General features: G+C 33.8%; 2 protein-coding genes across 4 annotated transcripts in view; both read right to left on the reverse strand.

Moving 5' to 3' along the window:
• Window positions 1–308: 308 nt before the first annotated feature.
• Window positions 309–3099, reverse strand: LOC106120670 (uncharacterized). The gene is made up of 5 exons (XM_013316037.1): window positions 2933–3099; window positions 2767–2836; window positions 2493–2598; window positions 1951–2148; window positions 309–1293 (listed from the first exon to the last, which is right to left on the reverse strand). Exons 1-5 carry the CDS (start codon window positions 2992–2994, stop codon window positions 1082–1084), a joined length of 648 nt encoding a protein of 215 aa, XP_013171491.1. The 5' UTR covers window positions 2995–3099; the 3' UTR covers window positions 309–1081.
• A 3371-nt stretch (window positions 3100–6470) lies between these two features.
• Ndf (Nucleosome-destabilizing factor) overlaps window positions 6471–18592 on the reverse strand; it is a 36454-nt gene continuing 24332 nt past the window's right edge. For 2 of the 3 annotated variants that reach the window (XM_013316100.1, XM_013316098.1), the window contains exons 8-12: window positions 9461–9571; window positions 8461–8604; window positions 8070–8196; window positions 7345–7524; window positions 6471–7221 (exon numbers count right to left, since the gene is read on the reverse strand). In XM_013316100.1, the coding sequence (XP_013171554.1) occupies window positions 7022–7221; window positions 7345–7524; window positions 8070–8196; window positions 8461–8604; window positions 9461–9571 (762 nt within the window). In that variant the 3' untranslated portion in view covers window positions 6471–7021. The remainder of the gene's footprint in view (window positions 7222–7344; window positions 7525–8069; window positions 8197–8460; window positions 8605–9460; window positions 9572–18592) is intronic. The other variant, XM_013316099.1, reaches the window with a different exon arrangement.

Consider the following 18592-nt stretch of genomic DNA (forward strand, 5'->3'; position numbering starts at 1 on the left):
GCAAAATATTTTCATTTCAATCCTATCTTCTAGAAGTTTCTATGAGATCCTGGTATTATGTTGAAAAACATTCGGATCAAAAGATGTCTTCATTGCAAACTCTACCACTGTTCTCTCAACTAAATGTTAATCCGATCAAGATCAATACAAAGAAACTTAATTATTACTCAATTAAATTCCACGAAAATGAACATTTGCGGGAACGAAGATACTCGATTCGAAAATAGTGTTGTACTAATATCGATATCAAACAATCGGAAACAAAGAATCAAGATTGTAAAGATTTTTATTTTATGTCCTTTTTTGAAAACAATGTTTTTAGTTTTCCTTGTATTAAATAAATAATATAACATTGTCTTTGTGCCTTTCAATACGACTTCGACGAGTCCACGGCACAAATTCCAACATTCCGGATGGAACAATTAAGGAACCTATATATAAAACATATTTCCCTTTATCTCGTTTTCTTTGAATAAAACTGGGATAAGGAAATATTTTACACAGAAATTTCAGTACTTAAGTGTTACCTAAAGTTTTCATCGATACTTTAATCAGAGCATCACTAGAGTTTAACAAAGGGCTGGGGTCTGTTGTGCGCATTTCATTTGGCGGGAAGCCAAATGCATTTCATGTCACTACCATTTTTATTACACGCGTATTGTGATCTGTTTCATTCTCCAGTTTCCACTGCCGACAAACATTAACAAAAACATATTCCCATCCCTTTCCACGTACTTAAAAATACAGAGATACCGAGATGTTTTTATTGGTGTTTCGTCAATGAAAACACGGTTAGACGAACAGTTTCCTTACAACTTTATATCCTTTTGTTCTTCAAATTGACATTCTGTTTTCATTAGCACCTCACTTCGCTAATCAAAGATGTGTTTATGTTAATCATAAACATTAGGGAGAGGAATTTGTGGTATGCATTCATTTATATTATTTATTAAGTTGTGATTTTTATGGTAAAAGGCAAACAAATAACGATTTTCATGGGCAAATTACAAAACTGACTGGATCCTCAATTTGAAGGTGACATATAACAATGAAACCGCCTTTTGTTTGTAAGTTATTTTTATCAGTAGAGTCTTTCTTCTTCGAAGGGAACAATATCAAGCTCTGGTTGTCTCTGCCCCTCAGGCGGCAAGCCCCAGCGCGGCCGGCAGCCGTTGTGCGCCTCATAGCGCGGGATGCGATCGTCTCTCACCAACTCGTAAGCCAGCCGAGCTATGCCCTCCTGGTAATCGCTGCGACCAGTGTTGTAGTTTGTAGGACGTACGTAACCCAAAACTGTTAAAATTCATTGTTTTTAGGTGAAAAGAAACTAATTTAATTTTATTACGTTTATTATATCATATACTTTATACGTTTTAAACTACAAGATAAATTGTGTTAAATTAACTGCTATTGTTGATAAAAACAAGTCGATTAATGAAAACTATTAAATAACGTTTAAACATTAATTTACATCGACATTTACTTCCAATATACATACACACTTAAACTTAGACTAAAGGATATACATTGAAAATATCTACATAACTACAAGAGTTTAAGTATAATATAAATAGAAAACAAGTCTTCGCAGATACTTAAACGCTAAGTTTGAACAAATCAGTAAGGCCCTTCATACACAAGGTATCGTAAATCATCGATATCCGAGTTCAGTCGCTAAGCGACTTGACGTTTGTTCGTACACAGCGCGCGTCGCAGACATTTCTATATGTCATTGTCAAAGACAGTCTATCAGAGACAGTTTAAGATCGTCGTGAGAAAAGTTGCTGTAGTAGTTGATATGTAGTCGCTATGCCTCTACTAACTAAACAGACGATTCGAGTCGACAATTCAATATTGTATATACGAAGCTCGCGACGAAACCGTACAATATTAGTTTGGATGATTTAAATTGCCTTGTTTACGAAGGGCCGTAATTAAACAATATCTAACTTCTGTAATGCGTGGGCAGAGGGCGCAGAGTGGGCCGCGGGGGAGCCTCGTACATGTCGCGGGCCACCTTCATCAGCTCTGTATCCTTCATGGCCAACTTCTCCCCCTGCGGCCGCACCTCCTCCTGCACCACCTCAGCCTTCTCCCCGCAAGGTCGTAGCTTCTTCACGCGAGGCTTGAAGGGACGTGTTTTGAATTCTACAGATTAAAGAAATAAAATAGTATAATCGAAAAACTCATTTTTGAAAAAAAAACGTAAGAAAGAACAATAAACTAAGCATTAGTAAGAAAAAGATATTAGAACATTTTTACTTAAAACGGAATTTTAATATGGAGTATATTAAAATTCCGTTTGTTTCTGAGACCAAAATCATTGTATAAAACATATCGTTATCCCTGTCATTACATTTGACAGAACAGAGATAACAATATATTTTAACGGGGATTTTAGTCTCAGAAACCCATGTGTTAAGTTACCAGATACACTAAAACATGCTTAGATTTGTATGTTACAGTAAATAAGTAATTAAATATAAAATTACCAGGTGAAAGATGCGCGCAGAAATCATTGTAGTACGTAGACTGCCCGCGGAGTCTTCTCATCGTGTCCTTTATGAACTGTTCAATTTCTTCATCGGTCCAAGTTTTCTGTAAAAAAGAACTAATCGTTTATGTAATGGTCTAGAATATAGGTAAACAATAATCAATAGCGTGAATTAGTATTTACTAACTAAAGCCAAACCATCGATAAAATTAGTTTAGAAGATGAGATATATCAGGATTTTCGTAACCTAGAAATAATTTCATTATACTAACATCTTCTGTGCCCTTTTTTGGATCCAGCCATTTGCCCTCAAGTGTCGCCCAGCGATTCTCCGGCCGGCACCTGTATAAAGGGATAGACCCATTAACCCCTTCAAACTAAATTAAAAAGGGCATCGAAATTACGCCTTTATAAATTCTAATTTAAAAGTCTACTTACATTTTAGTTTTCTTGATCGGATGCTGGCGATATTCATCGAAATATTCAGTAAGAAACGACATTATTATAAATTTAAATCCAAAACAATAAAAAAAATCAATTTGATACAAAATATAAAAATAATAAAAGCAAAAATTTCACATGTCAAAAGAGCACTGACAAATTACATCATGGAAGTCAAACCTTTTTTTTTAATTATGTTTCATTTGAAAAACGTTCGGAATCAGTTTTCGATAAATGGTTATAATCGAATCCACCATTACAACTGGCTTTCTTTCTAATTTCCCTGAGAAGTTTTCTTTCATAAAGTTACGAGTTATTGCGGCATTGCATGTTATGTTAAGCAGAGGTAATAAACATTTTTAACGGCATACAAAAACCTTTTCTAATCATACCCAAGAACTCACAAGACAAAACGAAATTAACAAGGGAAGTTATTTTACTTAAAAATTTACTAATACAGCTAATTGTTAGCCAACAGTGTTTTACTAGATTAGCCTTTCTCATCAATCACATAGTTCCTAACCGCTTTCAAGTTTCAAACAATGGACTTTCGTAACATTTACCGAATTCAATACAACTTTCATATTGTCAAATACTTTAACTCCTTAACTAGTCTGATGATAGTAGTAAAAAAAATCAGATTGAAAACAGTCTTTTTTGCTGACTTCAAAAAGAATGTAATCAATTCCACCTTATTTTTTATTGGTCTGTTAAAAATACCTCATGTTGCGTACCCCTGGCTTATAACCCTCGTTATGACAATCCGACCTTACCAATGTTATATAGTAGGTACATTTTTATTGGCGCGTCGTGACCCGTTGCTGCGGATCGTACATTATTTTTAGACAAACCGCTAATTTGTCGTAAACCCGCATCGATCCCGTCTGCAAACGCTATTATCTTTTATCTGGAACAGTGTAGAAGGTTACGACTACATTGTGATTAAAACTCAGCAGTGAAGAAGAAAGTTTGTTTATTCTATTACTAGCTATTGCCCTCGACTTTGCTTGGGGATTGAAAAAAAAACTCTTAGACTATTAGAATGTCATCTATCTCTTCCATATTTCATCTAGATACGTTTTGTCGTTATTAAGTTAGTAATATTACTAAGATAAGATTTAAACATGGAGAAATTAGGTGATTTTTGAAAACTTTTTAATGATATGACAGTATTGTGGGCTGGTAAGTGTTTTTGGAAATTTGGCAATTTATTTCAATCGACTTGGTCAAAACTGTGGCATATATTTTTAGTAATGATTTTACTGTTGGTTTCCGAGATCAAAATCTCTGTATAGAAAAGATCGACGTCCCTCTAATTATCTTTGACAAAACAGTGGTAACAAGGTATTTCGGTCTCAGAAACCCACGGTTAGTGTTGCAACACAAACTTTATATTATGTTAGTCAAGGAGTATAATAAAACTACGAGAAATCACTAAAAATACTTTTATTTCAGTACTTTAAAATATATTAACAATGATAAAGGCGTCGATTTATTAACAGTATCACTGTTACATTGAAATTACAAAAAAAAATTGAGACAAAACAACAATTTGAATATATATTGAAAGTGATAAATACAAAATGATTCGAGGAAAGAAAAAATACTTAGTAATTTAACATAAACTGATAGAAATTACAACCACAGTGTTCATATTGTCTATTGTTAAATAAACCTAAACGATAACTTAATTATTTTGATAATTAACTACGAAAATATATGAAGCCATTTAATAATTTGTTACAAAAACCTGTCAAACCAATTCTGGGACTGTCAAAAACTTACAAAATAAACATTATAAAGATATTTTAAAACACTGACCTCTATTTGCAACTGGGCAGGCTATGAGACGTTATATTTTGTGCCTATTTGACTATCGCCAATTTGACGCTGACAGTTATTAGTGTTGTAAATTTGAACTTATAGGATTACGACAATTAGTCAGGAATATTATCCGCGGATTTCTGAATCCCAAAACACAGTTTAAAATATATTATTATGTCTGTTTTTATCAAAGAAGAAATACAGAAATGACGATATGTTTTTTGTGATAGAGATTTTAGTCTCAGGAGCCAACGGTAAGAGATTTTTTTAAAATCTTAAAAGATATTTTGAAATATCGCCTGTCCAGTAGTTAGAGGTCAGTGATTTTAACATAGATTCTCACATAGTTTAAGGTCCCCTTATAATATTTTCTATCCACATTTTACAGGGTACAGCAACTACAAACTCTTTGGTGTTGCAAACCTTTTGTAAGAGAATCTATGTTTATGTTACGGTAAATGAAATTAATTCGGAAATAAAAACAACCGGCTAATATATTAACAAATTCTTGAATATTGATGCGTCATCTAGTTTATTATAGAATTCAATCAGAATCTTTTACTTTATTTATGATATAAAGCTGGTGATTTAACAATATACCGGATTCATCACATTTACCGTAACGTTACTGATAATAAAAAACGTAAACGCAACACGGCTTATTATAAATCTTATATTAAAATTTAAAAATGTACTGTTATTGAATAACTATTAAATTGGTCTTAATGTAAGGGACACGTCTGCTGTTAACTCACTACTAAATAACTAACAGTGGGTTTCTGAGACGGAAATCTCATTTTAAACATATTGTTATCTCTATTATAGCAAATTAATGACAAGGTTGACGATTAATTCATATAGAGATTGTGGTCTCAGAAACCAATGTTAAGACAATCCGCAACTGACGGCCATCATATAAAATTTCACCGTTTTATTAAAGATAATGAGAATGAAATCCATTTTAAAGTACCAACAGACAAAATAAACTGGAGCAATAAGCTTTCTTATACAGTTTGGTGGCGTCCATAAATTACGTGAGCTGTTTTTTTTTAATTTTCTGCCCCTCTCTGGTGAGATGTGACATTTCATTCAACCCCCTCACCCATCCCCCAATCTCACGGGAGATTTTTTAAAATGTGAGTTTCTTATGTATTATACGATTAAATGGACCAAAATAGTATATTTTTTTGTTTCAATCAGAAAAAAATGCGTTATATTTGCCGAGACACCGCCCCTCTCTCCAACGTAAGATTAGGTGAGATTTGACTCGACCCCACTACCCCCTTTACACCTCACGTCATTTATGCCTCCTTAGAATATGTATTATTAATATAATTTACATAATTGCCACATTATTTAAGCTTGATTTTAATTAGATTACTATGTCAACACAGTGCTACATATATTTTGTTTTTACAAAATTTGAATTTTAAAGAACTAAAGAGCATGCTACATATACATTTTTTATATTTGACATAACGATGTTGTAAATTAAAAGTGCAATTTTATATTTAAATCAATTAACTAGATAATAAAAATAATAAACATATTATTATTATAATATCGTTGGTTCAGTATCTCGTATCTGTTGTTCTACTCTTACATTATATAGAAAAAAAAACTTATTTATACATTTGAAATATTAATAAGTCACTAACGGTACAACTAGATCTTTTATGTTATTTAAATGAGAGTTGATATAACTACATACATATAAATATATATTTATTTCTAATTTTAGCACAAATTCTATGATTAAAATTGAATACACACAATTATTTTTATTATGAAATAGTTTACAGTTGTGATAAATTCAGTATTTAGAGGGATACATCATATTTTGGAGGGGATTTAACGAAGAAAAGATTTTAGGATCATAGCTTAAAATTCCATTGACAATAATAGTGAAGCTTATTTATAAATTTTTCCTTAAAACATTCTCAAGATTTCTCGAAACCTTCCCTATCTAATCGTTGCTTCCTGAGACCAAAATCCCTGTTTAAAACTACAATGACTATCTCTGATTTATCAAAGATAATGAGAGGGATGATGATATGTTTTATACATAGATTTTGATCTCAGAAACCAACAACAAGTCTACTAAGACTGCTCTTTTAGTTCCATCAACGTCAGAAACATTAGAATATAGTCGCGGATCATCACTGTACCCTTACATTATTTCTGGCGTGCGGTGAGACACGATGATTATGAGAAGTGGTGAGAGATGGTGAGGGATGGTGGTATATGCTGAGAGGTGGTGCATCAGAAGCGGGCGCGGATGTAGACGGCGGCGACGTCGTGGTTGGCGTAGCCGAGGCGCTTGGCGTGCTTGAAGATCTCGTTGGTGGTGGCTGTGAGCGGCAAGGACTGCTCCAGCGCGTCGCCCAGACCCAGCGCCAGCTTCAGGTCCTTCTGCATGTGCGTCAGCGGCTGGTGCGTCGAATATGATGATTCTATCATCGCTGTGGAAACGAACATTTTATAAATATTACAACATAACTCACGCCTAGATCGATTTGAATGTAAGTTTGAATGCAAGGTAGCCGATGCAGGCGGGCGGGCATAGAGTTAGAGGTTTGACTGACCGCGTCCCTTGAGTATGAGATGCGGGGAGGCGAGCGGGGTGAGGGCGAGCACGTCGAGGAGGTCGGCCTGGCTGAGGCCGGCGCGGTCAGCCAGCGCCAGCCCCTCCGCCAGCGCGGCCAGCGACACGCCGCCCACCACCTGCAGCACCGCGTTCATCTTCGACGCGTTGCCGATGTCACCTGCACAACATATCACATCACAATACCACGGAGAAACAACTAGTCTTACTACCTTACTAATATTATAAATGCAAATGTTTGGAGAGGTGAATAGATGGATGTTTGTTTGAAGTTATTTCAGGAATCGCTCAACGGATCTCAGTAAAATTTGGCATACACATAGTACATAATCTGTAAGAACTCATAGGCTACTAATGAACTTTTTTTTAAATCCACGCGGACAGAGTAGCTGAGAAGCTGGTGCTTAATTAAATAGTGACAAGAAATCAACGTGCATTCCTATTATTATATCACATCTTATCCAGAATATTAGACGTAAGAAGTCCTCCGTGATGTCACTCTTCGGATAAAATGCTAATTCTTTAATAATTTTCTTTTCCAACATTGAACAAAAAAGAATGTGAATTTGCTATACACTGATTATTATGTGATGAATGTAGGAAGCGTGTGTTATCGTGTTGTTGTTGTTGTTGTTGTTTTGTTGTTGTTGTTGTTGTGTTGTTGTTGTTGTTGTTGTTGTTGTATAAATTGGAGCGGCGCACTACTACCAAGGTAAAAGGAGTTCTTGCTCATGGCCTTGAAGCAGGACTGGCAGTCGTCGAACAGCGAGCGGTCCCCCGCCGCCAGCAGGATCAGCGTGCCCTCCTCCGCCTGCGTCTTCGAACCCTGGATCTGCACGTGTACAACACATTCTATCTTACTTACATTATATATACACATGTTTTAATGTATGGATAGATAGATATCTCAAGAACATAACCCCTATTTATGGTCCAGGAAAGATTTACGGTTCTAGGAATACGTTTAATTTGCATATATATTCAATAACTGGTTATGTATATGACATATATTGTTAAGATTTGGTACAAGTATAGAAGATAGATTCGAATAACTACTATACATCCTGTTTTTTTATATTAATTTCTGCGAATGTACCTGAGCCTCCAGATATCGTCCGCCCTTGCCGCTGACAGCCTCCACGATGTCGTGCGAGGTGTCGGCGTCAATGGAGGTCATCTCCACGTAACCTTTGCCCTCCAGCGAGGGGCAATGCAGCACGCCGCAGTTCCCGAACACCATCTGATAAACGACAATAAAGTAGATCAATAACATTCGTTATCAGACACACGAATACAACAGGGGAGAAGTAACACTGTGTTTGCCCGCCTTTCTGTCCAACGCCCTGGGCGGTCCACTATCCGCGCCCTGGTCTAACGCCCGTATTTGTGTTCTTAGGTCGATACAATTTTAATACTTGACCCATACCAACATCTATAGAAGTAGAATTTTCTAAATTGCTACTTTATTATATTGTTTCATGAAGCTAAATAAAGTAAAGTAACAAATGTTACTTTGGCATCTATAAACTTTAAATGGATGGATGGATGTTTGTTTGAAGGTATCTCCGGAACAGGTCAACGTATCTTGATGAAATTTGGCATACATATTGAACATAGTCTGGAAGAACACACAGGCTACTTATTAAGGTTTTTTTAATTTCTTGCGGATGGAGTCACGGACCACAGCTAGTGAAAATATAAGTTGAATATTTTACGTAAGAATGAATCGCAATAATCTGTGTTGGGTGAAAAGGTTTCAATATAAAGGTCGTAAAGAGATATTTAAGTCTTGTGACAGGTCACAGCCTTACGTCGCTAAACGATCTGACCTTTTATATCGAGTTAAAGTCTTCAGACATTGACTATAATCTTATTGATTTCTAATGTTATATTTCTGGCTTATGTACAAGTTTTTTTGGTAATATGAACACAACAAAATAACACCCGACAAGCACCTGGAGTCATCTTCCTTTTATTGATGACAGAGGAGACAAGGGATATTTCTGTTTCGATTCTTTGTCTCCAATCCTTTATAACCAAATCATTTCCTTAAGATTAGAATTATACTGTCCAGACATATAGTTTGAATGTTGTACCTCTTTAGCGGCCTGAGGGTCGGCGACACAAGAAAACGTGATGTCTGCCTCCTCCACCACATCGCACGGCGTCACTGCTATCGTCGCCCCCACCTTCTCAAAGTCTTTGCACTGAAAACAATAAAACAAACATTATTAAAATATTTATTGGAAAACAAATACATCAATAAAAGTTCTGTGTATTAAAGTTGCTAAAACGCCATCTATCGAATAAACTAAATTTAACTTTCATCCACTGCCTACTAGATGGCGCTGTATGTTCTTAGGAAAGACGAAATCAATAGACGCGCCACGCTAACGACTCGCCGCGTCAACGACCGCCCGTTGGCGTCGGTCGCCGGGCGCCGCCATTTTGATAACGGCTCTTTTTACATTACGTTACGCACACCAACGTCCTTGTGATCATTACACCGCGTATAGAAACTTTATTAAACCTAACCTCAATTTACGCTACTAATAAAGTTAATTATTTTTACTTACAGTCTTGAAATATTCACGTTGTAAACTTACAAACCGAATTTTACCATAAATTACTTTTTCATTTTACATTTATTTGCACGAAGTAAGCAAAACGAATTCCAAAGATCATAATACAAATTATCGCCATTTTGTTATTCCGCCAAACATGAAACCCGGCGTGGCGTGATTTGGAAGTTAACTTATTTACACAAATTAATTGCACGATGACTCATAAGCTTATATTTCCACAAGAGGATTAATTTTGTACTAAAGATCATCTTACTAATATAAATGCGAATATTTAGATGGATGAATGTTTGAAGATATCTCCAGAACGGCTGAACGTATATTGATAATGAACGGCTGAACGTATAGTGACATACACATAGAACATAGTCTGGACGAACACATAAGCTACCAATAATGTTTTTATTAAATTCCGCGCGGACGGAGTCGCGGACATCCGCTAGATAGTTTTATAATGTTGAACAATTTTGTGCATTAGGAGAGACAAACGAGAAAGTATTATGTAGACGGGTGGCAATATACGAGTCGTATTACCGTTAGCAACGTAAAAGTTTAAAAGAAAGAAACAGTTAAAACATTAAAAAAAGGTCTGGCTACATCATAAACAAACCACAAACAAAAACACTTATTGATCAGTTACATTAAAATTTACATAGATAAACAAATCGACAAAGAAAACGACATTTATTTTTACATTAACACGAGTCTATTAAAAATTCCGTTGTCACCACTTTTAAATTACATTTTAAAATGTCACCTAAATACATTTTAATAAACGACGATGCGTGTCGTAATTGTTATTTTGAAAAAATAAAAAGATAAGAATTTACATAAAATTCCTCTTTAATTTACCCTATTACCCTAAATATATAAGCTTATCAAAAGCGGTAAAGTAGAGTTAACTGAATTACGAACCACAGACTATTTAAATTAATTAACTGTCATTATCAAAAGAATGTACTAAAACACAGATAAGAAATATATAGAAAATAACCTAAACTATAAACAACAGGAAAAATAAGTCATACAAGCTGCCAACGCAAAAATATACACGTGTACTAACATAAATAATATCTAAGCCAAGAAACACACTTCAATCAAGATGTTAAAAATTGTTTAAACAAACAATTCATTGCCTAACCCTAACATCTTACTTACCGTGGGTTTCAGACACCAAAATCTCTGTATAAATGGAGTATACGGTTTCAGAAACCCACGGTTACTAATATTACAAATACGAATGTTTGTATGTATGGATGGATAGATGTAAGAAGGCATGACATTGTATGGATCTTGATGAATTTCGGTATAACCATAGAACACAGTCTGGAAGAACACATGGCTACTTTTGGTCTCTATATATCTAATATGGTGGTCCAAATAAAATCGAATGTCTGATCTACCATAGTCGTCGACTTATGTCCTTTACCACTGCGGTACCGCAAATAAAATATAAACAATAAAATTTAATTATTCGTATTATTAATAGTCTTTCTTGTTACGAATGTTGTCAACAAGTTAATCAGAGTGAAACCTTGACCCGGAACATGTTGGCAACGTGACCCAAAACGCTATAACTCTGGAATATCGAGGGATGAAAACGTGATTCGTTTAACTTGTGTTAAGTATATAAAAATCATATTTCACCACATTATACATATATTTGTAGTAATCGTTTAAGGAAGTATAAATGCTTGAATCTATACAGATGTGCAAAAATCTTGTAAAGAATTTACCAGCTTATATGTATGTAGAAGCTGGAATTTCAATCTATTACACTTACTGTGAAATTCTACTATCAAAACATGTAAACCGATATTGTTATCTCTCTTTTATTAAATAAAATGACAGAGATAGCAACATGTTTTGTTAATGGTTCCAATTGTGTTATTATCCGCAAGTTCTCTTGCGTCAAAGATACGATTTTTAAAAGTCTAAACTAATCTAAGACGAGATAAACTATCGTAACATTGTTATCATTGGTTTATTAAACCAAAATCCAAGCTAAACCTATTGTTATTCCTGTTTTGTAAAATATATAATAGGGATATCGATATATTTTGTTCAGAAACCAACAGTAAATAATTCAAATAACATTATTAAAAGCTAGTACCTAGCATCATATCTAATTGTAAAGAATAGCAACTTTTATTGCGAACATGTCTATTGAGACAATTGTCTGGTTGTTTCTTTCAATTGTTACGCTTCATAAATGAATAGGCGTTGCTTGTTTAGTGAACACGCGCTCATACAGACCACTCGATAACAAAACGACAATAACCACATTGTACATCACTATTAACAATATTCTATTACCGCATTATATATCTCATAGTTAGGACAATAAGGTTCAATTTGAATTGCATTTTGTATGGTCGGTATCGATATGAAAATGAAATTACAAACGAGGTTATAACCTAATACAAAGTTTATTACATTCAAGGAATTTGTCTAATTAAATGACGCAAATAGAGTTGTGAAAGTTTAAAGTTATCGATGGTTGAACAATGTATTTTATTGCTTTTTAATATCCACGTGGTATTCAATTTTATAGCTAGAATGTTGTGTAGATAAACATATTTTTACGTATAAGTCTTATTTAGCTAGACAGCTTTGCATAGACGAATTACAATATACAACTTTAATAGAAAATTTTAATGATTAAATTGAATATTTTCATTTGTTGTTTTATATAGTGTAGTTATTAAAAGAATGGATATGCCAAGTTAATTCAAACATCACATTGTTTGATATTTTTGTAAGGAATGATAATAAAACACACTATCAGCATACCAATTAATTAAACAATAATTTCCGATATTAAATTCATTTTTATACGACTACACAACTACACATTTATAATATTACCAAGTTAAATACACTCGTTAACACTAGTTGGACATTTAACATGATTTTACATGATTACTAGCTGTCGCCCGCGACTCCTTCCGCGCGGAATTAAAAAAAAGAAGTTAATAAGTAACCTATATATTCTTGCTGTGTTCTATATATGTCAATTTTCAGCGAGATACATATGAACAAACATCCATCCAAACATTCGTATTATTAATATTAGTAAGATAGATGTTTTGTAGATATTAATATTATGCTTTGGACATTAAATTTCAAGTATTTATTCAACAAAATGAAGTGTTATTTCTACGGAGTTTGCCAGTTGCTTGCAGCGTATTTCAATGACAGGTGCAAAACTATTTGGAAGCATTCCTCGTGGCGTGGCGTCTGCCAAGCAAGGTCATTCAAAACATTTCGCTCGTCTCGCCTGAAGGTTACTTACTTAGATGTTAGTGAAATTAATTGCTTCGTAATTTCTTCAAAATAAAGTTGTTTGGTAATAAAATTTTATACCTACAATTGATATGGGTGTTATATAGTGGAATATCCCAATTTTGATACGACGAAGTTCTCAGTTTTAAAACATAATTGTATCTTTAAGAATGAGGGAAATGACAATATGTTTTTATACAAGTGCTTAGACAGCGGAAGCCCACCTTATGATATCAAACGAATGCTCTAATTAAAATAATACTATGTATATTACATCATGTATTTTTATAATTCTTCCGAGCGTTACATACAGACGGTTATATACAAACAATTGTTAGCTATAGTTACGTGAACAGTCTCGCAGTAAGAGGCGATCAATAGCTTCAGAATTAGTTATAGTTATATCACTGACTACGACATTCAAACCTAGAATCTTTAAAATGAACATCTCTTTTTTTACTTCAACAATGAAAACCATTTATTAACCAATTTAAAAATAAGGTTCTCAATTCGTCTATATGTTTTATCCATCGACATTGGATTAATCAGATTAGGTTGCCCTTTGCGATAAATTTTATCATAACTTTGATAATAGCCCTACACGAAAATGGTTCAGGATATCGCACGTGCGTGACATAAACTCATCGAAACAATATCGTACGACTTATCACTTTGTAGTTACTATATTTTGGCTAACATGCGTCAGCTCGCGACTAAAGTGGAATAATGAACTGAAAGTTTTTTTTTAGAATTCAAACAATTGAAACGTAACACAAATAAACAATAAAAAAGATAGCATAATAGAAGCCAATCCAATTCACATAAAATTAATTTTCGTCAGAGCCAAAATAATAAAATACGTCAATATATATGTCTAGATTGAAAAAAAAACTAGAAATTTGACCAACTCACAACTCTTTAACTCTTTAAACGTCACAATGGCAGGTGTGGTGCGTTAACCTACAAACCTATTTGAAATAATTCCTAAAGTGAACGGCTATTAATACTTACTTTTGCATGAAAAGCACAGGTCAGGTACGATCCTCGCGTAAACAACCACTCGATTAAACTCCACCTACACTTAAAAGAGAATTTTCTAAAGGTTTTAATGTAAAGGTCACAACTAAAATGTAATCCTGCACCCTAGTAGAATAACTCGCTGTGTTATGAATAGTTATATCTATAGCTTTTGTGTGTGTGTTTTTTATCTATCTTAATCATTATAATTGCGAATGTCAAGATGGATGGATGTTTGTTGTTTAAAGGTATCATCAGAACGGCTGCTGAATCTTGCTAAAATTTGGCTTTTTTTTAATTCCGCGCGGAAGTAGTTGCAGGCTACAGCTAGTCATAAGGTTATATATAAAAGTACAAATGTCACTTAAAATTGTGACACCAAGAAACATCTAGAGATATAACTCAGACTATAAATATGACAACTATGCTTCAAGTACTAAGACTGCTTAACGAATACTACGTAGATTACTTACAATTTGAGCGTGTACAAATATCTTGTGTCCCACTCACACGGATCGATTACTTTCAGATTGTGTCCTTGAACGACACTGACCTTCAGAACTTTTCCAATATTTATAAGCGATATAAATTGATAAGAATATATTTGATAACAAAAATATATTGGTATGTTTTGGTTAACACCATTGTACTTTGTTTAACAACTAGCTATCGCCCGCGATTCTGTCCGCACGGAATAAAAAAAACTTAATTAGTAGCTTATGTGATTTCCAAGACTATGTTCTATGTCTGTGCCAAATTTTACCCAGATCAATTTAGCACTTTTGAAGATACGTAGTAACAAACATCCACCCATCCATCTAAACATTCGCATTTCTAATATTTGTAAGATGTATAAAAACTACAAACAATTTTATTTATAATAAAAGATGACAAATGACCATTCGGCCTCCTGAATTCGCCGAAATGGCGAAGCTACATTGAAATCCGAATTTGCAGATGCGTCATGTTACAGTTTCAAACAAGTAACCAATCCCAGTGCCGTAACAATTGTGAGAAAACATATTGCCATCTCTTTCATTGTCTTTAAAAAAAATGAGACGGAACCTAACAGAGATATTATTAATTTCACCCGCACTATCGAGAAAGCTTAGTCACGAAAGCACTTCGCAAACATTGCCAAACTCCACAATACGTCATCCAGCCAACGTAACATGTAGATAAGCTGAGTTATAATATTAAATTATGTTATTAGTACACACTCATAGTCGTTAATTGGTGATTACGAGAGTCTCTTAGTGTATACTTATCATGGGATACATATAACATGACACTGATATTAATTGATTTCTTTAGCCGAGCTGAAATTTTAAAACATGATATATTGAACATAGAGGTATCTTACCGAGATATAATAAAAAACACAAATACAAATCGAAATAAATTAAATACACTATCGTACACATTTACAATGACGTATGATCTTTGATAATAGGAACAATGCGAATCAATGAACGACACGATAGCTGGCACCCACTGCTGTGTTATTTAATTCTATCTACACATGTTAGGTCTCGAACAATTTACTATAATAATCCTATGATGTAAAGTCTTTTCCCAAGAGGTATTGTGTGTTAGTTATAACATACTAGTTGTAGCTAAAAAAAACTATTGGTCGCAGCGTAATGTCATATAGCCTAAAGCCTTCTTCTATAAATGGACTATCCAACAAAAAAAAGAATTTTTCAAATGGACCAGTAGTTCCTGAGATTAACGCGTTTAAACAAACAAACAAACCAACTCTTCCGCTTTATAATAATAACATATAAATGTACAGTTTTCTCATACACTCGGGTTCACTTGCCTTGTCAACAAAACCCAACGTGTGTGGTCTGCATTATAAAAGACAACTATTACATTAGGTAACACGCGTCGCTCGGCCTAGAACAAACTAAAAGTGAACGTATGAGTGTTCGCCCAAGACCTATGCTAATGCGCCCCCGCAGTTAAACGGTTATGTCAGTTATGAAATAAATCCGTTTGAAAACGAATACTTTTATGATTCAAGAACTTTTAACACTTTAACAGTCGGTTTCTGAGACCAATATCTATCTTATTTACCATTATATACAAACAGATTTAACATCATGCTACATTTTATATTGAGCACTAAATTCAATAAATTTCTTTTTTCAATTTTCTTTATTTTTACAAAGTTTGCGTCCATACTTAATTGAATAAAGTACATCGCTAAGGGAACGCTTTGAAATTCAATTTAAAAACAATTTATTTTAACTTAGATTTTAATTCAAACGTCTTAGCCATAAAAGAAATTTCGGTTGAATACAAATAAATTTCTAGAACAACGTAATAAAAAATAGTAGCGTAAAGATATTTAAATACTATTTAATCCAATTTGTAGAACGCGTTACTACAAATTGTTTTTATATTTTTTTATTGCTCACAAAGATAAACGTCTACCAGAGACGAGACAGTCCAAATATTAGCAAAAAATATTTGAGTTCCAAATGCACAATATAGAAAGACGAAAGTAAAAGCAGGATAACATCAATTAAAACGAAGACTAGCCTTAAAATTGCATAGAATTAAGTTCAATGAACTCGTCTATTATTATCATATTACACGATTAAAACCAACTCTAACAAAACTAGACATTACTTAATTATAATTACTAAGTATGCAACTCCGTCTGTTTAGGGTTCCGTACACATAGGAAAAAACGGAACCCTTGTCACTCACTTTTTTTTATTTAGTTCAATATTTATGTTAATTTCGATCTTTAAACCGTGAACTGTAACGGGCCGACTACGGAACAGATGGCTATTAAAAGCGACAGGTGGTGAGAGGACAGAAATACCTATAATATATACATTTAAAAGTAGTCACGTGAGTTTCTTTATACCCAGATCTAGCAAATTCATAGGTATATACATTTTTAATATTAAATTTTTTGGTATAAACAATAAACACTTTCAGAATAGTCCGTTACTGTGACCTCACATACTAAATGCACATTAAGGGTACATTTAAACATTACAACTCTGAGTGTTGCAGTTAATCTTACATAATTAGTCGCACAGATATTCTAGAATGTTCTAATACGATATAATTAAATCGCAAACAGATTTAAGTGAGACCGAAGCCGCACAAAGGCAATCCCGAGATAATAGTATTTACAAATAATTCGAGGCTTTTGATGCTTGAAATGGCAAATATAATGACGTTTATATTCATGCTTATTGTATAAAAAAACTTGTCCACAAAAGTAACTTTATAATGCTGATAGGAATCTTCACCATCATCAGCTCACTATATGTCCCCACCGAGGGGCTCGGAGCCTACCCTAAGTTAAGGGTGATTAGGCCATAGTCAACCACGCTGTTCCAGTGCGGGTTGGTTGAAAATCTTACTAATATTGTAAATGCGATTATATGAATGTATACATGTTTGTTAGGAGGTATCACCAAAACGGCTTTGCAGCCGAACGAAAATTTTCGTATAGATGTAGAACATTGTTTGAAAGAACACTTATTTTTATTTCTTTGCAGACCGAGTTGCGAGCTAAAACTAGTATTTTATTATGTCTAGAACCCATTGCAAAAAATACATAAATTCATCAAATCCTGATATTGGTGACCACACCAGACACAAATTAACTATATAGTTGTTTTGTTATGTTAAAACATAAAAAATATTAATTGCAACCAGCTTCCTGCGCCCACGCTATTATCATAGATTTGGGGTATCAGGTCGTAATTTCCTTTCATAAATAAAACAAAATCAGCACGAATTCAATAAAATTACAATATACTAACAAATCAATAAAAAATTAACTAAAGAAACGGGATGTTTATTTTTAGATGTCTCTTTCTCATGTGACGCAATAAAATTTGATAATACGTTTCTACTATTACAATATAAATATAAAACAACATACTGTATATAGTATAAAATGTAAAACATGTTTGCTACGTAAAAGTAGGTCGACAGGCTTGTACTGTCATGTTAAGCCGGAACTGATTAGATCCAAAAATAACTGAGTTAAGTTAAATCTAGCGATTTATTTTAGAACATGTTTACTATTATATTTCAATCAATACAACTGACATATTGATATAGTTATTGCATTCAATATACCGAATATTGATGGAAGAAAGATGACAACGCAAAATATATTTATAACTTTCGTCCTAACTCCCTTAAAGACATATGAAACTGAATCTTAACTTAAAACAATAGAGTTCAATTTCAAATAGCAGGTAGGGTGAACGGTACGGTTTTGGGCAAGCAAAAAGTAACCGTCCTTGTATGATACAGAACACACACACACATAACAGTGTGAACATACTAGTGTCAATGTCCGCG

Source organism: Papilio xuthus, unplaced genomic scaffold (genome assembly GCF_000836235.2).
Source record: "Papilio xuthus unplaced genomic scaffold, Pxut_1.1 DF826949.1, whole genome shotgun sequence".
Classification (NCBI taxonomy): Eukaryota; Metazoa; Arthropoda; class Insecta; order Lepidoptera; family Papilionidae; genus Papilio; species Papilio xuthus.

What these genes read in the sequence shown, in the direction of transcription:
- LOC106120670 (XM_013316037.1), bottom strand. Translation starts at nt 2,994, where the DNA reads ATGTCGTTTCTTACTGAATATTTCGATGAATATCGCCAGCATCCGATC. An exon ending in CCGATCAAGAAAACTAAAAT is followed by an intron (nt 2,837 to 2,932) that starts GTAAGTAGACTT and finishes CCCTTTATACAG; the next exon opens with GTGCCGGCCGGAGAATCGCT. An exon ending in TCTGCCCACGCATTACAGAA is followed by an intron (nt 1,294 to 1,950) that starts GTTAGATATTGT and finishes GAATTTTAACAG; the next exon opens with TTTTGGGTTACGTACGTCCT.